The sequence below is a fragment of the Sylvia atricapilla genome, chromosome 1 (genome assembly GCF_009819655.1).
Source record: "Sylvia atricapilla isolate bSylAtr1 chromosome 1, bSylAtr1.pri, whole genome shotgun sequence".
NCBI lineage: Eukaryota > Metazoa > Chordata > Aves > Passeriformes > Sylviidae > Sylvia > Sylvia atricapilla.
This window is the reverse complement of record NC_089140.1, coordinates 145,153,471-145,176,700: the sequence shown is the minus strand read 5'-3', so window position 1 is coordinate 145,176,700 and position 23,230 is coordinate 145,153,471. Positions and strand designations below refer to the sequence as shown.

The window sequence follows — 23,230 nt, the reverse complement described above, 5'->3', positions numbered from 1 at the left end:
GGGACTTAGGATCCCATGGTCTTGGTCCTTATATCTATGTTAACAAAAAAAAAAAAAATCAAGAAATTTTTCAAAACTTATGCCTAAAATCCCAGCAATGTTTAGTTGTTTGTTTGTTTCCACAAGCCCATCACCTGTGCAGTTTTGCCCTCATAAAAGCCCCTGTTGATAAAACTCTTTAAGAACTCAATAACTGCTTGTAGTTTTAAACAGTACTAAGGGATGCAGAACCTGAAAGCTGCCTTCTGAAATGACTTCGGGACTTGCCTCACCTTCCTATATTATCTCCTCTGCCTTTCTCCCTGGAACAATATTGTATTTAACCCAGAGGGTCAACCTCTTCTTTCCCAGTGGAAGATCTTTTTCTGTCCATAGTTCTTCTACACATGAAGAGTGACAAGTCTCCAGGGAAACCACAGGGCCTTGCACAATGTGCACAGTGACCCACCTGGTGCTACTACTCCATGGATGTCTCTGCAGAGCCAGAAATATCTTTATTACTGCTGTGATTATGCCAGCAAAGACAAAAACCATGAATGATGAGGTGGGGCAGTGTTGGAGCTTTACCAGGACTCATTTGTTATGACTCTCATGACTTAACTAAAATATCTCATGAGCAGGGTGGCCATGCCAGCTAAATATTCCCAAAATCCCAAGATAATTGCAATATTCCTTGTTTCTTCATATAGCACCCTTAATCAGACCAAATTAAGCCTTCTCTGCTCCCAAAACTCCTTTAAATACTACATAGGCTAATACTCCCAGATGCTCTTCCCACCCTCCTCACTGATACATGCTGTACACTTTTTTCATCCCTGCTTCCCCACTCCCTTGTATATGACAAACAGAAACCTGCTTTTCATCAGCCTACCAATCCCCCATCACATCCCAGTTCAGGCATGGAGAGGGTCCAGAGAAATTCAGTTCATTACTGGGGCAAAATTATCCCCACTCAGTGGTTTGTGGGCACAGCCTTCCAAGTTCCAGCCCCATGGGTGTGTCCAGGAGATGATAGTGTCCCTGAGTGCTCCAAGGAGCAGCTTCACCTGCTCTGCTCAATGGAGAGCCCGAGCTGGAACTGGTGAAACAGGAGAATTTTTTTAGGCTATTTTTTATACTGTTTTGAACTCTTTTTAGATACTCTTTAGACCAAACACGCTGCTACCAATATCTGGATTGCAGTCACTTGCCTTGCTCCTCAGGAAGCACGTGTGCCTGCTTGCACTCACACAGATTTTCATGCCACAGCAGGTTTTTACAAAAAACTTTGATACCAAGGCAACCCAAGACAACCACTGCACAGTTTATAAGGGTCACACAGATCTCCCCTAGTGACAGTGTTTGGGGGGTGGGGGCCACCTCCCTCTGATTTTTTTTCCTTGCTGAGAAAAATCAGCTGTGGTAAGAACCAACTTCCCGCAGGAGCGCGAGAGGTGCAGTTTGTTTGTCGTCAGTTTTGTGGTGTGTTTTATTTTACAGAAGAGGCCCTGTTTTCAGCATCCACGCGGGACTTATCTCGGTGCCATCTGCTGTCACACAGGTGTGCCTGGTGTGCCGCACCTCGCGTGCTGCTTTCCTGCTTCAAAGTGTCGCTGTATCCCACAGAACGCGAGCGCTGATGCCAGCAGCTCTGCCACAAAATCCTCTGTGCGGAGCAGTGGAAATCACCCCGCCCCGAGCCCAGGGATGCTCAGACAGAAGTTACCGTGTCTGGCTGGCTGCGGGAACACCCCACCTCGAGCTGGGTGGCCCAAGCGGGTCTCTAACATCCCAGTCACTGCCAGGGTCCCCGAGGCTCCCTGAGCCCGGAGGGCAGCGCTGCCTCGGGATGGGGACGGGACAGGGGACCGCTCACCCTCCGAGGACAGGCGCTGCTCCTCCCGTCGGACCTCACCGCTCCCCACGGCTGCTCCCAGCCCAGCCCCATCGCCCGGCAATTCCCCCGGGCTGCGGGCATGCACCGGGAAAAGCAAAGCTGAACTCCGGCACCCTTGGAGAATAACCGGCTTCCCCGGACCGGTTTTTCCAAAGAGGAGAGGGAGGAAAGCGGCTGCTGCGCGGAGCAGCAGCTCCAAGAGATGGGGAGGGGGATCAAAGCCTCCTCCCTCGCCGGCCCCAGGGCAGAGGAGGGAGCGGCTCCACCTGCGGGAGCGGCCGGCGGCTCCTCCGGGACCCGGACCCGATCCCGGTCCCGTTTCCGTCCCTGCAGCGGGACTGCCCCGCTCCGGCACTCCTGGGCACCGCCGCCCGTCGGAACCTGCCCTGTCCCCTCCACAGCGGGCCGCTGACAGCCTCGGCCGTGCTGCTCCAGGCAGCAGCGCGGGGTCTCCTCATCCTTCTTTTGCTCCCTGGCACAAATAGTAACAATACAAAGAAAAAACTAAAACGACAAAACCTACAGTTTTCTGTGCTGATCCCCCTGGATGCTGAGAACAGCTCAAGTCTGAGACACTTCTGCATCTCCTCTCACCTTTCCTTTCCTGCTCTCACACCTCCCACCTCCCCAAACCTTTCCCGTGCCCACCCCCCCGCATGCACCGCGCTCGGCTCTCCCAGCCCACCCTGCACTAAACACAAGTGTGTTTGCAGAAGACAGGTCTCCCCGGCAGTTTCCAAACTCACCTGCAAAATGCTGCTTGCTGCTAGAATCCAGGGCAAAAGCCACCTCATCCCTGGAAGCCGGGATTAAATACATTTGATTGAACCCAGATTTAGAGCCGTTTTGAACAAAAACACCACTTTGGGGAATGCAGAGCAATCCTGAACTGGCAACCTAGCCTAGGCACTCTGCCTTTTTCTCTTGGCTCTTTGGGGATTTTATTAAAGACAGATCTGACGTCACGGTGAAGGACAAGCCCTGCATTTTTCCTCTGGAGAAACTTTTCCTGCCTTCACTTCTTCATTTTTGTGTGTGGTGTTGTCCCACCTCCTGCATTTCAGTGCATCGCCGTGAGCCAAAGGGCTCTTAAAGGGAAAGCTGCGGCGCCGGGGTCCGACACGCTGCGATTTTAGCGCAGCTCCGAAAGGCTCAGAGCTCACCCCTCATGCCGCTGAAGGCGTTCAGACTCTTGCAATGTAGTTAGTACAGAAAGAAACGTTTGATCTGGCTTTCACTGGTTGCAATCAATGACTTGACACGTATACAATTGTTCACAGATGTTTGATTTGTTTGATTTTGTAAAAGAGTGGCTTCATTTGAAGAGCAAAAGGACATTTGTCCCGCACACCCTGTGGGAGGCAGTCTGATGATTCCCCTCTTTGCAGAACCACCTTGGATCACACGATCCCCTGCCATGCTGCACATCCCTTCCATGATTTCAGGGCTTAGGAGTGTGCATCAGCCCTGGGCCCAGTTACACTTCCCTCCTGTGCCAGCAGCAGGCACGACAAATATTATCCAGGTACCTGAAAGTGCAAACCCCACCCTGAACTCACACCTCACCCCAAACTCTCTGATCACCTGTATACCTGCTAAGATATGCCCTGATTTTAGCTGAGAAATGTCTGATGTATTTTTCTCCTTTTACTTAGGCACAGGTATAGGTTTTTCCCCAGCCATGCTAAATCTGAATTTGAAAGAATTTAAAGTCTCTTTTATCCCTAAACTGAAATAGAGTATTATAAGGAAAATGAGTGCTAGCAAAAAAAGGGAAGGAAGGCCCTGTTAAAGAGCTTCACAGGTCTTAAATGTGAGAGTTCATTCGTGGGCTAAAATAAGTGCCAAGGTAAATTTGAAAGCAGACAAACCTTTCTTCTTGATGTGACAGGCTGGGCAGCGATGGGTGGGTGAATCACTCTAATGGCCAAACTAGAACTCAGATGTTTACTCAACTTCTGCTCAACTTTGGTTACCACCTGGAACTCAGGTGAGCCAGGTCGGGATGGGAGGAGACCAATACTCCCACCCCCTCACCCTAAGCAGCCATCCAACACAAGAAGGACATGGAGCTGTAGGAGTGAGCCCAGAGGAGGCCACTATGCCCAGAGGGATGGGGTACCTCTTCTGTGAGGAAGGGCAGAGAGTTTGAGTTGTTCAGCCTGAAGAAGAGAAGGCACCAAGAAGACCTTTTAGCCCTTTCCAGTCTGTAAAGGGGCTCCAAGAGAGCAGAGGAGAGTCCTTTGGCCTTCACGTAGTGACTGGACAAGGAGAAATATCTTTATGCCAAAAGAGGCTCGATTTAGATTATGTATAGAAAGAAATCCTTCACTGTGAGAATTGTGAGAAACTGGAACAAGTTCTCTGGAGAAACTGTGAGTTCCTCATCCCTGGAAGTGCTCCAGACCAGGGGCTCTGGTCATGGGTGGGGCTCTGAGCAACCTGGTCTAGTGGAAGTTGTCCCTGCCCACAAAAGGGAGATTGGAACCAAGTGACCTTTAAAATCCCTTCTTACCCAAACTGTTCTATGTTTCTATCCCAGCCCTCCTGGGTATCTGGTGCTGTGTGGGGTTTGCTCCACAGGCTTGGCCCAGCTGAATGCTCAAGGCTGGGGCTGACACTGAGTGGGATGAGGAGGGTGAGAAATCTGCTCCAGCAACTTCTGGTCACACAACAACTTCCATCCCTTCATGCCGTGTGACATGAGCAGTTTAATGGTTTCACCAGTTGGACCAGGAACTCTAAAATATCAGATTGTTTGTGTGGCAGTCTGGACAGACAGCTCCTCTGGGAGATGATTCAAACAGAATTAAATGCAAACTGGAGGAAGTTCCACGAGCTGTCTTCATCCTCCAGCACCTTCACCTCTCCCACAGCCCCTTCCCAGGACTCACAAACCTGAAGACCAGGCTCAGGATTGTGTTTTCTGTCAGGTTGCTCCAGAACCATGTCTATTCTCCCTCCTCTGTATCCTCCCTGTTTTTCCTCACATCCTTCTCTGTTCATTTCAGCTTTTTCTGTTTCAATATTTCTCTCTCACCCTACTGTCACCAACACATCCTTCCTTGCCCAGTGTTGATATTCTACTGAGGAGCATAGAACAAACCCTGCTGTCTTGGTGACACCCAGGTGGTGTTCATCTCCATGTGGATATTAGAGTGCCAGACTTTGAGGTCCAAACCTCTTTGGCATTCAAACTTTCACTTTGTGAAGTGAAAGTAACATTTTGAGGGTTCAATTCTCCTGACCTAGGTGAAGTGACCCATTTGAAAAAAAAAAAAAAAAAAAAAAAAAAAAAAAAAAAAAAAAAGTGAAACTATTTGGGTTAGCATAGGGTAAAAGCTAATATTAGCCTTTATTAGCTAATATTTCATACCAATTGTGATTGCTGGCTTGGGAATGAAGGAGCCATGATAGCAGGTCTAGCAAAAATAACTTTCCAAATGAAGGAGGAACAGGAGTTCAAAGCTCCTGTGATATCAGACTATACCATCTGACATCAAGGGAAAGAGCACTTTAGAAATGACACAAAAATGGCATTGTGCTGGTTTAGGATTTTTCCCAAAGAACATTTGGTTATCTCCCTCTCTTTGACTATTTCCTCAGCATATTTCATTGCCTCAGTGAATTCCTTAGCAAATGCTGTGGTCAAGTGTGTCAGCGAGGATGAAGTCATTGAGATGTGGACATCTGGCAGTTTGAGGCTCCACAGCCCACCTCAGCTGCCTTGTGAGAGTTTGCCATGAGCTCAAGAGCGATCACAAACCAGACACTCTGTCTTTGCTTGGATGAGACAGGGCTCAAGGACTGGGCCTGCAGCCCCAGGCAGGGATGCTGAGACATCCAGGTGCCTGAGCAGCCTTTCTGGTGGAGATTCCTGTGTGGATATGGCACAGTGGAGTGTCTGGGGGTAATGTGATCTCATTAAATCCCAGATGACTGGGACATTTTGGCTCTTGATGAACTCTTTGAGAGCAGCAGCCCAAACCTGGGCTCTCATGAGCTCTCAGGTCCCTCTAAGGATGACCATGCTAAAAGAGATCACTGCAATCCTGTATCACTCTGCCTTCACCCTGGGGAGTCCTGTGCTGACCCCAGTATGTGGGAATACACAAGTCTGAGAGTAAGACAGACTTAATTAGCATAACTACTCTGGTGACTAGGATGCTGTGGCAAGGACAAACAGAACTTTGAGTTTATGAGAAGATGGGATTAAAACCTGCTTAAGGGAAAAGATTCAATCAACCCCCTATGATAAAGATGTTGTATAATGCATGAGTTGCTTGTATGATCTTCTAACCTAATTATTGTAGTAGAAATTATTAACCTCACTGTGATGGTATATAAGACTTGGAAAACCTCAGTAAAATCGAATTCTGATCATGAATCAGTCTTTCTGTCTCTCCATCAATCGCCGATACCAGTAAATACAGGCTCTAAAGACACTTCTCTCTCTAAGTCAAAGACTTCAATTTAAGATCTTCAAATGATGGAAAATCCACTTCATGTTTTGATGAGTTCAGTTACATTCACTATTAAACATTTGTGCCATGTTTCAGTCTGAGTTTGCTGGTTTCATCTTTCTGCCAATGTCTGCTTGGCTGATGAAAATTCAGCACCTTCTTCCAACATATAAATATGCAAATGTTCCATAAATCACTGCTGACTCTTCTCTTTAATAAAACAAGGAAGCCACGTTGTTTTTAATTCTCAGTATTAAATTGTTTTTTGGGAACTTGAATGTAATAGTTTTATGACTTTTATGTCTTTACCTTTCCATTTCCATGGATATTATGTCTGCCAAAGCCACTATCCATCACTCTACAGCCATCCAGAGTGAAGAGGAAACAGGCAGCATGTCCCAGTACAAGCTAGCTCTGATTCTGTCAGGCTAATGCTTTAATATCACTTCTTCCTCAATACATCCCTTATGCCTCTCAGCCACATAAACAGGCTTTTCAATTTGACTTTATTTTACAGTCTTCTCAGAACAAATAAACTGGGAAATAGATTGATTTATTTTATGCTGTTTGATTTGTCTGACACTTTTATTGAAAGCTGTAGCAAGCCAAAGAATACGGGGACTACTAAGAACAGAAAGAGAGCTCAGAGAAGATGGGTGCTTTCTCTTGCAAATGCATGGCAGGAATAGCTCCTTGCCTGTAGCTGATTCCCTTTGTAAATAAGTGAGATCAGAGTCTACCTACAAGTCCAAGGGAAAAAAAAAAGAACACCTAGGATTTTCCTGACTCATAAAAGGTAAAGGTAGAGTCACGAATCTGACTTTTAAATGAGCCAAACCACTAGCTGTCTGAGTTTCCTATCAGAGTGCTTTTTCTTCTGCTTTTGTCTGTGATGAAGGTGACATCCCTTTCAATCAGCAGAAAGGCTGGGGTTCAGGAAGAACATGCTGGAATGGAAAGGGAGGTGGAGAAATCAAACTGCACCATCAATTATTGTTATTGTTTTTGACACTACTTAGGTGATAGGAAGGAGAGTTACCTCACCCTGGGCCTTTGAAATATCAGAGAAGCTTTACAAACAGGAGTGCCTTGGGATAACTTTTTGATGCTTGTATCAAACCATTACAAAGAGTATGAAAACTTTTGTTTTAGCTGAATCTCTATAACATCAAGCATCTGAACTCAGCCAGCCCCACTTCAGCACAGGTGAATATCTCATTTTCAGAGTTGTTGGCCTTTCCAGATGAGACCTGAGTGAAAGAAGCTGCAGTATTACATTAAGACTCCCTCTTTTGCTGTTTGGAGTTTTTCCAAAGAAGAAGATGGGCAGGAATCACATTGTGGATAGAGACCAAATATTCCTTTGCTCCTGTTCAGCCTCCTGTCCCCCTGATACAGTGATGCAGAAGGTACCTACCAGGAGCTAAGGTGATAAATCCAGCACTGAATTCCTTCCTCAGTCCTTTAGAAAATTCCAGATGAAGGGATTTACCTTGGAATGTTACTCAGCCCAGGTTTCCATTACTGAGAAAGCATGCATCACGCTGTGTGGCTTGAACTCCTTATGCCAGAATATTTGTGAGGCTGATCATACACCCAGCTGCTAAACAGAAAATCAGCTGGTCCAGGTAACCCAGCCTGACTGTCAGCACTCCAGGACCAACTGGTCATTTCTCCAAAGAGCTGGTGTAAATCAGCTCCACTGATTTAGGTGAGGCAGCAGCCAAGTCTGAAAAATGGAACATTCAATATTGAATTCATTCATGCAGCCAAAACAATTTATTCCCACCATTTGAGCAGGACTGTTTGTTGCTTTTGAGGAGACATGACTGTGGTTTCATTCCCCATAAATAAAGACAGATTTATTAGGACAGGTCTTCAGCTGGTGTCAATCTGTGTGACTTCTTTGATTTCAGCAGTACTAATCTGGCTGACAGTATCTGAGCTGTTCCACTGTGAGCAAAAAATGTACAGGCACCAACGACAGTAGCTAAGAAAAAAGCCATTAAAATACTTTTCCATATAAAATATTATGGTTTTTTTTATCAATATTCAAATCTGGGTTACATTAGATTTTCAGTTACTGATGACAGCAACATTATATTTTCTCCATTTCCCTCGATAGCAATGCCCTCACTACTGTGTTCATCCATTCTTAAATTCTCATAATTTCCTGATGGACATTTATGTGGGCAAAGCACATACTCTGATGGTTTTGAACCACTACCAGACATTTGTTAGAACAACAACAGTACCCTAGGGTATCAGTGTTTTTCCTGAGTAATTGTCTGTTCTAATATCTGCACTCAAACTCCCACCAATTGCTTAATTAAAGCTTTCAAATGAAACTTCGGATAAAAATTAATAATAATATTTTTTAAAAGATTAAACACAAAATCACCACACAAGTAAGATACCAAACACTAAAAATAATTAATAACCAAAATGAACTGGCCATAAAGGATGAGGAAACTGTCAGAAATAGGAACAAACTCTTAATAATTCATTGCTGTAGAAAAAAAAGTCTTCTGGAAATAAATATTTACATAATATTTACTAACCATTAAAAGAAGCTGCCTTAATAATACATATTAAGTCTGTGCCTCATCTGGTTTTATGAAGTGCTTGGAGTTACATTGATTTGTGGCATTCATGGGTGCAATGCATTATTCATGAATATTAGTTCAACTATTTGAGCAAATGCAGGGGAGGAATTAATCTTTGGGCTTGCCTCCTGCCGTTGTTTTTCTTGATGCCCATTAAATGAGAGGACAATATACTGGCTAACAAACTATGAAAGGATGAAGAATCCTATCAAATATTGCACACGTTCCTGAAATGGCACATCTTGCTCCCTTGGTAGGTTGGGCAGCTTCATATCATGTAATGGACAAGTAATTTCATGACATGCTCCAAAAAATGGTGTCACTCACTGCAGATAATGTCCACATGCTGACAATTCTATTCTCTAGATCAGTGACCACAAAACTGCAACATTATACATTAATCTGGCCATTTTTAAATTTCTACTAGTGCTACAATATTCTACAGTCTCTGGGTTGGAGTTGGCTACATGAGGAGGGAAATCTCCTCTGTTCTCCTGGAAATTCTGTTCAGGGAAGATTCTATTCTAGACCCAGATCTGAACTTTTCAGTCACACAATGAGGCTCCCAGCACTATAGATATGTCTGTGAATTTCCAAATTGGGTTAGATTAAACTTGTATTTGATTAGGAAAAAAAACAACCAAATAAGCCCATGAAATTGCCTTAAACATAGAAGAAGTAAATAAAGTCTATAAAATAGAATGATCTCCTGCCTGTGATGGCCTTGATTTTTGTTGGAAAGTAGGTCCGCACTTCTAGCCCAAGTGTTGTTTTTAAAATATTTTTAATAAATGCAGGCAAATCATACTATTTTCTTATTAAAGAAAATAATAATGAAACCTTGTGAGATGTTTAGAAAAAATCGTGAATAAATTCCTAAGAGATCAAATCAGTTTGAAACATGAAATATTTGAGGACCAAATATTTTTCCTCCATGGCCCAAGTATCCAAATTCTGTGTTTTAACTCTGGTAACATTTTATTCAAAGTTTCCTGTGGTATTTGGTTAGTAAACGTTTCCCCTTCAACAGAGCTGCTTTCAGTCTGTGTTTCCTGGGGAAATGGAGCTTATGCAATCACTTTTGTACGTATTCATGTCTGTGTCTTTGTGTCTTTGCAATAATCTTTGAGCCTTTTGGGCAAAATCAAGCCAAATTTTTTCTGAAAGATGGGTGTCTCACTGATGATGGCATTCCTGCACTTTGTGAAAGGAGGCACCGAGGAAGATAAGAGAGGCCACTGGAGATCACTTTTGGGGAAAGTGAGGTGTTTATTCACACACTAATAGAGCCAGAGGAGTCACACAGCTGAGACCTGTCAGACTGCAGGAAAACAGCTTCAGCTGGAGTTTGCAGTCAGCCACCAGACACAAATCTGTGGGGAAAGTGGCTTTTATTGATGTAATGCTCGCAAAACTACTGCTACTTTAGGCACACATGCTCTCAATATCTCATATTTTTATTTTTTATTTCTTGCAAGCAGAACTTTACACTTCCTCTTCTCCCACCTCATGCCGATATTTGTTCTTGATTTGATCTTGGTTATAAAAGCAAAAGAGTTGAAAACAAAGGTATCCATTTTCACACTTCTGCCTTAGGAAGTAAAATATTAAGTCCATTTCAAATTTCTGCCTGGATGCTTTCAATGTGCAAAGATACAGTAACTTTCCTGTAGATGTAGAGTGGTACTGTCTCAAGATGAATAAACTGAAGGTCTGATGATATGAGATATTTTAGACCTGTTTTCAGCAGAAGGAGATCTAAAATGAGCACATTCAGAACATACACATTTTTATTATCATTGATAATTGTGTTTGAAGCATTAAAAAATATGACAACAAAGATAATAAACTACTTTTCCATACCCTGGAAGGTGTTTGCCACAATGTCTGCTAGCATTCATTCAATGTCAGTTTGACAAAATCGGGAGCATTGTGACTTTCTTTCCTAATTTCATTTGGATGCTCTTGCCAAAAACAATCCCAATGCAAAGAAAGGAACCAGGGCACAGGAGGTGATGTGTCACACCTGGAGTGTCAGAGCAGAATCCTTGCCCTAAGCTCTGATCTTTGTGATCAGTTCCACTTTTTTCCATCCCTGTGTAGTGTGATGGAACTATCCACCCTCTCCTGGTCTGAGGGCACCACACACAGTGATCACTGGTTCCCTCTGGACTTATTTTTCCTTCTTCTTCTCCTGTCACCCTTTTGGAGCAGAACATGATATAGACTTGTATTCAACCTGAGGGAAAAGGAGAAGATCAGGTTGGATCATAGCTCTGACCCCACATGCTCAGGGAAAAGGTTGGTGCAGTTGATGTCTACCTTGATCCAGCAAACGTTTTTCTTCTTTATCAAGTGAAAAAGGGTTTCCTGGGTTCTGGTAGTACTTCTTTCCCTGTAATATGGCTTTGGTCCATCTTCCTTTAATCTCACGTGAAGTTTTTGCGTCCCTGAGGAATGGCTGGGCTGTACATGTTCAGCCAGGACAAGCTCCCAAAAAGAAATTTGGGCAAGGAAGATGTATTTTGGGACACTATATGAGACCTCTTAGGGGATCCAAAACACTGTGCTTCTTAGGCTGCATTAGTTATTTCTGGGTTTAAGCATCAGAAAAATATACAGAGGGAAAAACCAGTAGTTCTCATATTGAGTAAAAATTGTGGCCAGCATGGTGTCTGGTGTTTGTCTGTTTGGTTTTTTGTTTGTTGGTTTGTTTTTCCCCTGGAAAATCACCCTTTTCTTTGCACAGTGGGAACTGTTGCCTTCATCTTCTGCCACCTTCGAAAGGCAACTCAGAAAGAAAACTAATCTGACCAATTTGAGGCTTAAAGCCATTGCTGAGATTACAAGTTAGGTGGCCAAGTTAGGAGAGGTTTCATGTGTTAAAAACATTTTGGTGTCATTTATTCACCATGTGCTGTGTCAGGGGTCTTGAAACTTGCCCAGGGAAAGTGTCCACACAGATGATGGAGAGGCCTGGCTTTCACCAGGGTACCAGTGATGGAGTACAGCTCCTGGCAGGGAACTTCCTCAGGTGGGAGCCAGCACAACCTCTCTCCTGCCTCAGGACTCCAGATTGTTTGGGGCAGGGAAGGATATGGGCTGAGGCAGGGCCAAGGTCCTGAGCCTCTGGTGAGCCGACTCCAGAGATGAAGAGGAAAAATGGGAGGGAGAGGGAGGCCAGGGAGTACATCTGAGTACACAGTCAGAGGGCTAGAAGAGATTAAAGGGTTCCTCTCATGTCTCCCCTGCCCCAAGGCAAAGCCTGCATTAATAAACTCTTACTGACAGGTGCTGGTCTAATCTGGCCTGTGGTAAGCACAGCTCCTTCCCTCTGCTTTCTCTGCAGTGACCTGTTCCAAGCCTTTCTTCTCAGAGAGTTAAGCCCAGTCTCTACCTGAAATCTCTCTTGCTGCAGAGCAGGTCCACTGCTTCTTGGGCATGGTGGAAAAAAAATCTTTTCTTTGATCTTCATTGCAGAATTTAATGAGTTTAAAGACAACATACATACATCTACTGCAGCATTCTGTCTTTTCCTTTGAGGTGCCCCAAACAGAGCTAGCGCAGGGACTAGACAGAGAACCTCTCTTTATTTTTTCTGGAGTTCGCTTCCCACTTTCTTCTTCATGACCTAGAGTATTTCTGCAGGAAGGCACCTATTCCCACTGTAGTGGTTGCTCCCTCTGAGACTGATGACTGCCAAGCCAACACAGGCCTCACCTGCATGGCCACAACCCTGTTGCTCACATCTGAGAGAGTCTGTCTGGTCACCACTGCAGTGGAAGAGGGAGGATGTCTGCAACATCACTTAAATCTGCTGGGATAAAATGGTTGTCAAAAGCAACAGAATCTCATCAGCAGCAGCCATCCTCAGATAGGCCTTGTAGTAACCTACAGGGCTTTACTTCTCCCCATCTCTGTTCTTCCCCTGTGCTGGATTTCATATGATAAATACGAATCCTGTTAATGCATCCTGGGAGAAAATAACTGTCAGTGTGGTTGATACAGCTGAGGAGCCCGAGGCAATTCCATGCCTGCTGTTGTCCTGGATGCCTTTAGGAAATAATTATTTCGTAGGATCTCCATGGGATCTTTTATTTTCAAACTTAGACTTGCATCATCAGCTGATGTCACCCCTATGCACTGCTGTACAAGACAGAAGGATTTTGAAAGACCCCAGGCTACATTCCAAAGCCCCACTCCAGCTTTTCCTCCAGGACAAGAGGGCAGCACAGATAACTCCTACTGAGGATAACTGTCCTACCAGATAGCCATCCACACTAGAGGACAGAATCTGGGTTAGATTCCAAACCCACTTGAGCAAATTTCATGTGAAATAGCGGCACAATCCTTTATACAGGTCAGGGTGAATTCACACCAGAGCAACCTCATCCTCTTCTACAGCACATACTCGGTCTCTCATACCTTCAAGATCTGTCAAGTCTGCTGTTCTTTTAATCATGGTTTGATTTTCAGGGTGTTCCAAAATGGTCTGCTTCACTTGTTTCAGTTTTTTTCCTAGGTGTTGACAGTATGCAGATTGGTTGATAATTCCCTAGCTCTCCCCTTTCTTTCAGAACATCAGACCTATATCTGACCTTTTCTCTCCCTCCTAGGTCGCACATATCCTTCAAGAGAGTGGCTAGGCAGTTTTGCAATTTGAACCAAAACAAACAAAAAATCTATGTTTTTAATGAAATCCCTTATCCTGCCTCTTGCCTGCTGTCAGTTGAATTGCTCCTCCTCACTTACTGGTATTCCCATGTTAGTTTTAGGCTCATTGCAGTTTTAGTGAAGGCTGAAAGGTGAAAGGCATTTACCACTTCAGCTCCCCAGGCATTATCAGCTTTTTTCCTCACTAAGTGAAGGACTGGCTTCTTCCTTCATCTTCCTCCTTCTGCTGAAATATTGATAAGAAGCTCTTTGCTATCTTTCACACCCCTTGCTAGTTGTGTTTCATTTTGTGCTTTGGCCTTTATGATTTTGTCCCTACATGTTCCAGCAATTCTTTTATAGGCATCTTTAGTAAACTGGCCTAGTTTCCACTTCTCACATGTCCTCATAAAGCATTTGTCTGATGCCTGGAATTGCCAGTTCATACCAGTGTAGGCTGTGATTCACCTCCAGGCTGGAGGCTGGGGGAAACCAGGATTCTCTACAAAATCATTTCCACCAGGATGAAGTTGCTAAGAAGAAATATTTTAGGATCATCTCTTCTGTGAGGAAAGAAAAATATCAGTATTGCCCTGGATTGGGAAGCAGGTGCCTGACAAAGAGTTGTGCCATCAAATGGCAGAAGGTGTCAACCATCTATATTCAATCATAGGTGTCTCTTTTTAACACTCTCCTTGGAAACTGAGGCATGGGGATTTTGAAGAGCAATGGGATATTCAGTGGCCTCAAACTCACATCCCTGTGCATGAATCCTCTTCCTCGTTTTCTTAAAATTTTACTCTTTTGCTCTAGAAAAATTCAGAATGGCAACACATCCTCACCAACAAGACCAAATTTGGCATTTCTTGTGTCATCTCCCCTGGGAGCTGCAAGTACTTGCTGAGGGACGGCTGCTTCCACTGTGCATTTCTGTGGAGGAGTGTGGTGTAGAAAGTGCTGGAGTAAATTATCTGCTGGTTGAATTATTGTCATGAATGATAAAACAGATGTTTCTTATGCATGAACTTTTCATGATCTTGGGCTGCAGGCTGGAGGGATAATCAAATATTATTACAGCATGGAACAAGGAGTTGTAATGGGTATATAAATCCCAAATCTAGCTCCTGATGATATAGTTTTTTCCACAGCTTATCCCTTAAACCACACACGTGCTAGTTCTTGCACATCCAGCAGCATTTTCTGTACCAATTCTTAGCTGGATGTGAGACTTTTGGCAAATTATTTGGAAAACTCCATAAAATGTATATTCCTGCTTCCTCAGCTAATGCTAAGCTCAGTGCCCCTCAGTGTGCTCAAGGTCTCTGGAAGGTTCTTGGGCATGATTGTTTCTGTTGCCTTGTCCCAGGTGAGAATGTCTACATTCTATACCTACCATTAGCATGCCCTGGGCTTTGCAGGAGAAAATGCATCAAAGCCCTTTGCAGTGCCCCAGGGACACAAAGCAGCTATAAAGCAAGCTAAAGTAGTTAATTGCTCTGCTTCCCCAAAGCAGCATAAAGGACTGGGAGCTCCCTGGAGAATCCAGCATTTAGAGAGTAGTTTCTGTGGTATGAAAGGCACAACTCTTAAAATCACAGACATAATGCTCAAAGGGAATTTAGATCACACAGTCCAACTTTTCCCACTGAGGTGGGCTCAAGGTTAGAGGCAGGATACAGCTGATAATGTTTGCTTACACCTTTTTATGAACTGACGGTGTTTATACAACATGTATCTGGAGAGAGTTTTGTGCCTGCCCATGCAGAATGGCTGAGCTCTCAGAAGGGATTTGCACACCAAATCCTCAGCCTACTCTTTCTGTTTGCTGTGCAGTTTTCATACCTACTGTAGAGCAGCTGACAGGAACCAGCACTGGACACAGCAGCAGAACTCTCTTCTTCCAGTAGCCCCTGGCACTTAAACCTGGGCTCAAACTTGTCACTATATGGAGGATTAGGACCCTGCATTTGGGATCCAGGCCAAGCCTTCCTCCAGCTGCACACTGGCAGAGAGCAATGCCCCTCTGAGAGCTGCCTTTCCAGAGCTGAATATCGCTGACATTCTGTACATGTTCATCTGAGGTTAACTCTAGATTATGGTACTGCCACATTCTCTTCTTGTAAACAGAAAAAAAAAAGACCTTTTGTATAAATGACGCTCATCCTTAGCAATTCCTCACAGCACTTCCTTGCATTGACCCTACTGATCAAGAGGTTAAGGAAATACAGTTTGAAAGATGTGGTAATAACTTGGAACCCAGCACAAGCAGTAAAAAATTGCAGTGCTTTAGGAAATATTGTCATTATCTTATAAATACAGCATATCTGCATAGTCTCTGTCTTAGCACATATGGACCACAGAGAGGAAATTATATTACATCATCCTCTTATCATGCACAGTTGGCTAGAATTCTGGGAGCTGTTCCTTAGTTCCAGGATCAGATGAGAGGAAAAAGGGAAAAGAAATAAGTGTCAGGTAGAGCTGCATCAAGGTAGAATATTCAATTTTTTAAAATAATTATTCATCTGAGAAAAATTTACAGTGGTAGACAGGAACTCCATCTTCCCCCAGTTTGGTCAAAGTTTCTATGAAATGAAGTTCTTTGTGCGCAGTTTATTCATGTGTTGAAGTAATTTGCTTGGCTGTATCCTAAAATAGCAGAGACATCTATTTTCTTTTACCATATGAAATAAGAGTAATAGCAACACAGGCCAGAGCAATGCATTCAGTTTGGCCCTGTATGGTACTCATACCAAACCCTCAGCAATAGGGAAGACCTATAGGACAAATAAAAGTGTTTTCATAGCATCTGCTATGGTAGGAGGCACACCTGAGCTGTCTGTTCTGCAGTCACAGCCAGCTGGGCCAGTGGAGTTCATGGGTTAGTTTCTCCACCCACACACAGGTGTGTGCTTCTGAAGGTGAACCACCCCCTCAACCCCACATTACTTGTCCATGGAATCACAGTCATGGGATCATAGAATGGTTAAATTGGAAAGCACCTCAAAGACCAACAAGTTCCAACCCCTCTGCTGTGGGCAGGGACATCTTCCACTAGTCGAGGTGGCTCAAAGTTAGACCCCACAGGGAACCTGTGTTGGTTTGGTCACATACAGAGATGTGCACTATTTGATCTCAGAACTACTCATTGACCTTTGTAGGAATCTGCAGAAGTCACCCTTCCATGGGACTGAATGGTTTGGGGGTTTAGATTTGTTTGGTTTTTTTCCATAAGGAAATTTGCTACGTGGTGGAAATGACACATTGATGGATATGTAATGCCAGATATATACATGAGAGTCTGAGCTAGCAGCCAGGTTTGATGTGCTTGATTTCTACCAATAAATGAAGAAAAACAGGTCAAAAAGAATAGAGAAAATTTGGGCAGCTCATATATTCTGCTTCATAATCCATTGTTAGACACCAAGAAATACCATATTCTTCTTGTGAATGAAGGGGGCTCTGAAATCTCTGAACAACAATATGTAGATATACCTTATGCATTATCTGCTCAGAGCAGGGCCATTTTTATAGGATTTAAGACCACCTTTCTTCCATCCTGTAAATTGTAAGTCACAGAATATCACAGTTGCCTACAGTCAGATCATGCTAAAAGGTTATATTGAAAAGCCTCCAGCCATGGCTGGAAACAGCAGGAGACTGAGCAACCACCATTCCTCTTGCTGACTTGTTTCAGCAATCTAATCAGTCTGCCTTTGCAGAGACTGGTAGATCTTGCCTCGATCCTCAGCTTGTCTCACATTAACTGATAGTTTTTGTATTCTGCACAGTTTCTCTTGGTGTTTTCTCCATGCCTCCAAGCATCTCATTGTTGTTACCTAGTAACTTACAGAAGCCAAATTTTTTAATAACTTGCTTATTTCATTGTGAGATATTTTCTTGCTGCCCTATTGTTTTTTGAGTTTTTTCTATGGTTTTTCTCTGCTTACTGTACAATTTTTCAGCATCCTTTTAAAAACAGAGTTTTCAGGCCAAGACATAGTAGTCCAGTACACACTGCTTCTACAAAATCAGTAGAAATCACATCCCTTCTCTTACTCACTTTCATCCCCTGAGTAAGTCTGATGATCACATCAATGATGTCATTTCTCCCAGCATCATTCTGAAGGCTGAAATTCATCTGTGCATCCAAAAGCATTTTTAGGTCTGCTTTGACTTGTACCTCTAAGATTCAGCTGGCACCTTTATTCACTTGCATTTACTTTGAATGGCTCTGCCCTAATTTACAAAATATTTCATCATCTCCTTATTATTGTCTGAGCATGGGAAAAATTTAGGAGTCTGATGATTTATGCCATTGGAAAGATCTGGTTTCAATCCCAAAGCTGCTGATAAAAACTTGGGTTTAGACCAATCTCTGTGAAATCCACTAAGAGATCTATTGCTTGATAAAATCTACTCACCAGAAAAAGTAAATAAATTGATAACTCCCATTTAAGTGGTTCTTTAATCCATTAATATTTGTACTTCAGTGTTGTACAGGGCATATTTTATTGTAGTTTATTTAGAAAATTATGTGGTACTAAAATCCTAAAATATCTAGAGCATGTTCAAGCTATCTAGTCTCCTTATTCAGTTTGCTATCATGTACAAAAGATCAGCTTTACTAAATAAGAGTCATTTTCACATAAACATGTCCTTAAGTCATTATTTGCAGCCTTGTGCCTTATTGTTGATTTATGAGCATGTCTCTTTTTAATACAAACAAGCTCATTGGCTTCAAGCCTATCTTTGCATTGTCTTGTTTGTCTTCAACAAACATTGCCAGAGAATTAACATTTTTCCAGTTGTTCCTCAGTATTGTGAGATTAAATGGAAACCTCGGGGAACCAGACACGACATCAGCTTCACTTTAAGATGCCTGAGTCAAAGTTTTCCAACCCTGCTGTTCTTGCTTGCTCTCTGAGCCACTGGAGGCTCAGAAGTTAGTTTGTCATCCTCATGTGATCTCAGTGTATCACCCTTCTTGCTCCCAAACACTGGAAGCACGCTACCTTCATGGTTACTGGCATTTGAGCTGTTCCTGATATACTTAAACCCCCTCCTTCTTCTTGCCTTTGTCCCTTTAAACTCTGGAGAGTGCTCAACTTCTCTTATCAACCACCTAATTAGAGAGAAATCCCCAAACATATTTCCAACCTTTTCATTTGTGATATTGTTTCATTTTTAATTGCTTGCACTTTTTGCTTCTACTTGCCAATTGTACTTCTAACTAAAACTAGTGTGGGTTTTTTTCTTTTCTGATGTTTTGACACCGTTTATATCAATAAAACCCAGCTGCTATCCCTGATGACTCTTGCTTTTCTTTCTTTTAGTGCATTATTAGTTGTGATATTTGAGTTTGTGGGCAAACCTCACTGTTTCCATTTCTGCTGTGAGAAATGCTGAACAAGTGATAAAAAGAGTTTGAAACTTCAGGAGGAGACTCCTGGCATACAGACACACGGAGCATCCAAAAATAATGACTAAAAATATAAATCAGTACAAGCAATCTATTGGTGATTTTGTTAAAGCATCTACCAGAAGGCATCAGAGCAGTGCACAGGGTATTATTGGTTTGATTATTGGGATAATTAGGCGACTGGCTGACCTCTGACACCACCTGTTTGTGTGACCACTTTCAACTTTTCTCTGCATTTGTCCTTCGAAAATGAACAGATAACAATAAATAAATAGTAAAATAAATATCTATGTTCAAGAAGAGCTCAGTGAAGACTGCAGATGCAATCATAAATCTGATGCTCTTAACTAAAGACTTAACTAGCAATGAAAAAGTTTTCATCTGCATATTTCCCCTTGTTTGTTTGCTTTTTTAATATGCAGTTTCCCAGGAATTTGGTTGTTTTTACTGAAGGAAGAAAGCAGCTTTCTTTTCATACATTGCTGTTTGTTTGCTTGGTTTTCTAACATGCTGCTCCCATGAATTTCTCCTTTTTTTGTGGTAAGGAAAGAATCCCACAATGTTTTTGCATCGTTCTCCACAATCAGCAGCAGCAGCACAGCTCGAGCCATGTCTCGAGCTCCAGAGCAGAGACAGAGCTGGTCTGAAGCTCTTGCAGGAAACCTCTGAGCTTCATCCTGCAGGTGTTGAGCAGTGCTGTGCTGCTGAGCCTGATGTGGTGGGCACAGGTGAGTTTACACAGAGATCTTGTCTCTTTTGGCCTCCTGCTTTTATGTCTCTGTACTCTTGTCAGTGGGGTTTTACTGACGGGCCACACGAATATATGTTCATGTTTTACACATTCATGTTCCAGCATTGTTAACGGGCTCACAGAATTTTCTTGAGAATCACCTGGGACAGAAAAATGCTGGTTTTATTACTAAAGTGCAGCTCATGTGAACGCATCTGGAATTCCACACAATAAAAGAAAAAAGCAAATCTCTCAACCCTAGCCTTCCTTGCTGTGAAACTTTTAAGGCCAGCAGACAGAAAGGCTTTGCATTTCTCAGAAAGATTAGAATAGTGCAGGAAATCTGACAGATGTCTCTATAACTCTCCCTGTGCTATGACAAGGTTATGTTAAATATTTGTGTTGCTCAACTGTTATGCTGCATCACCACTGGGGCTGTTGCTGACCACATTGTTACCCAGTAGTTGTAAAGGCAGCGCAGGAGACACAGGGAGCAGAGGAGGCTACTGAAATCTGTGGAGGATTTCTTTGCAGATGATGGGATTACTCCTGGCAGGGCATGCTCCTCTCCATAAAGCTCTCACTGGCTCATCTTTCCAGGGCTGTGTGCTACCAGCTGTGATCTTCTACTCTGGAACACTTTTTAGAAAACTACTAGAAAATGTGATTTCTTTAGACATTCAAATTAATTACAGATTGAACATTTGTATAGGAAGTTTAAACTCACTGCTGCATTTCCTTACTGATCTCAGATTTATTATTTTTTTTAATGGGTCTTGTTCTGAAAATGCTGGAAAATATGTTTTTACTGGAAATTCTCTTGAAAGGTTGCATACCACTTTTTATCAACTCAAAGTTCTGTGTTTGTCTCTGGGTTTTTTTGCTGGGGCCACTTACTAGTCCCACATTTCAGTTCTTGTTTTGATGATTTCAGCTTGCATGATGCAAAATATGAAGGACACCAGCAAGAGCCACATGACCTATTGGTTGGCCCCAATCTCTGAATGAGGTACTTGTCTGTTTCCACTCTTCCTAAGTGAATACTGGGGGATACATTTCCTCTGTCAGGTATAAAATATGGCTTCAAGTCCACTCACTTGACTATTCATTTGACTTAATACTGATTGTAACTTGTACTTTGTTTTGGAGTGAACTGTCTCTTCCTGAAAAACAAAACCTGTCATAGGGCACAATTCGGCTTGATGATCCTTCCCACCAAACAGGAGAAGTCTGCAGTGTACACAGCTCCAACCCTCACACCAACCCTCCAGCTCTGCTCCCTGCAGCACAAGCATTCCTCCAAGGCAGGTCATGTAGTCTGATGGCCCATTCCACCAAAACACCCCGGCTCCACAGAGTGCTCCTCAAACTGCTTTGAATAGCTGAAGCAGAACTAAAGCAGATCAGTTGCTGAGGATATCTCAGAGACACAGAGCAACTGATGCCAGGAAAACACCAGTGCCAACTGCTGTGCACTGTGACAACCAGAGAGTGCCAGCACTGAATGATGTGGGCACAAGGTGCCATGTCTGCACCATTTGGCTCTGGGCCCATATTCACCCTTGAATGGCTATAATAGTTTAAATAATTTAATATACATGCAGCCTGAAATGTCGTTGCCCATGCAACTTATGAAGTCTTCTCATTTGAGTCTTTTGTTAGGCTTAAGAGAGGTTTAATCTTTTCATTCTTCCTAAATTATTCATAGGAAACATTTTAAAAGTTGAAATAACCAAACAACATATTTTAATCCGTGTCTAACACACACAAATAACCCACTTGGTCTTTCACTAAGCAGTCACCCCCCAGCAGTGTAGAATATGCCATTATCCATACATGGTGAAAGAGCCCTGGAATCCCCAACAGCCATCCAAACAATAAAAAAATGTTATTTTCACAATGTGTAACGAGAATGCTATTTGAGATGCATCATACTCTTTACACACTGCAAGAAGCATCCTCTGTTACTTGAATCCCATCATTTCCCTTGGAAAAGGGTCATGGAAATGAAACCCACAAAGTTTATGTTTAAATAACATTGTAGGCCTGGCTGCAACCCATGACAGTAATGAAAATGCCTAATTAAGGTTTCCAGTTTAGCCCTAATTCACTCCACATTGCTCAAGTATTACAGCATATGTCTCACATTGTGCTTACAGTGAGATCCTTCAGGGACTGAAGAGTCCCTCCACAGCCAGGCAGTTTGGGTCAATCAGAAAGTATTTTATTACCTCTGAGTGATCTTTAATGTTATTTGAATACTGCAGTCTGGGTAGTAGACTCTAGCTTTTACAAGGATATGCAAATATTTCAAGGGCAGCCCAAATATGGCAATGTTATTAGCAAAGCTGTAAAAGTTTACTGCTTGACTATTTCCTTCTACCACTAAAACATACAAAGATAAAGCACTAAACAAAGGTCTTAGGAGACAGGACTTTCTTACAAGGATTCTAGATGACTTTGAACTACCACTTAGGTCCACATTTAACCTGACTGACTTTGATTTGAGGCTACCTACATTGTCAAAGGATGAGAAAGACATAGAAAGTAAAAAAGGAGTAGAAGCTTTCATAGAGAAGCTCATTATGCATTAATGAGGATTGTCCAGGAGACCAACCTTCTCGAAAAGGTGCTGGAACCTTGGCCACCTGTTTTCTTGCTTGAGGATGTTCAGTCCAGGTAGTAAAATAAATAAAATACATTTGGACCTATGTCTCCAGATAGCAGATCTGTAACTGGTAAACATCCGCCTCTGTGAAATAGGGAGCATTGCAAAAAATATTCCCTAGAGATCAAGAGAAGCTGCACCCACAGCAGCTCAGCTGCTCCAATGCAGTCCTGTAAGTAGGACATGATGTGCATAAGATCCTGAAACTCACACAGAGGGTTCACTTTTCCCTGGCCTGTGTGCATTACTTCCATAGGGCGGTAGCTTAGACCAGTTTAAATTGAAAGAGGGTAAATTTAGGTTAGATATTACAAAGAAATTCTTTATTGTGAGAGTAAAGTAAGGTGAGGCACTAGCACAGGTTGTCCAGCCCTGGAGGTGTTCAACACCCCAAATTGGACAGGGCCTTGAGCAGCCTGGTTTTATGGGAGGTGTCCCTGCCCAAGGTGGGAGGGGTTGGAACAAGGAGATCCTTCTGCTGCCTTCCACCTCAAACTGCTCAATGATTCCATGATGACCAGCCTGACTCTGGCATTACTCTGGTGACCAGCACATCCCACACAGCAGAATAGTTGAAGAGCTGAAGATTTGCTCTTGTGGTTCTTGTTAGCGCCTGGTTCATCTGGCCTTGTCCAAGACTATAGTTTATCCACTGACATCCTGCTGCTCATTGTAAATTGATATTTACCACACACAATTCTTTAAGAGGAACTCAAGTTTATAGCAAATTGAATACCGTCTTATTGTGAAATGTTTGGATTTGTAAATTTGCTTTGCTGCTATTTTAGCTTTTATTGACAATTGTATTTATT

At 42.9% G+C, this 23,230-nt stretch overlaps 1 protein-coding gene across 1 annotated transcript in view; it reads right to left on the bottom strand.

Moving 5' to 3' along the window:
* The window catches only part of CCN4 (cellular communication network factor 4), a 50,690-nt gene extending 31,059 nt beyond the window's left edge, over window positions 1–19,631 (bottom strand). The window contains exons 1-3 of the mRNA XM_066317057.1: window positions 19,579–19,631; window positions 2,143–2,348; window positions 1,706–1,990 (exon numbers count right to left, since the gene is read on the bottom strand). Of these exons, the coding sequence (XP_066173154.1) occupies window positions 1,706–1,990; window positions 2,143–2,348; window positions 19,579–19,631 (544 nt within the window). The remainder of the gene's footprint in view (window positions 1–1,705; window positions 1,991–2,142; window positions 2,349–19,578) is intronic.
* Between the last annotated feature and the right edge of the window lie 3,599 nt (window positions 19,632–23,230).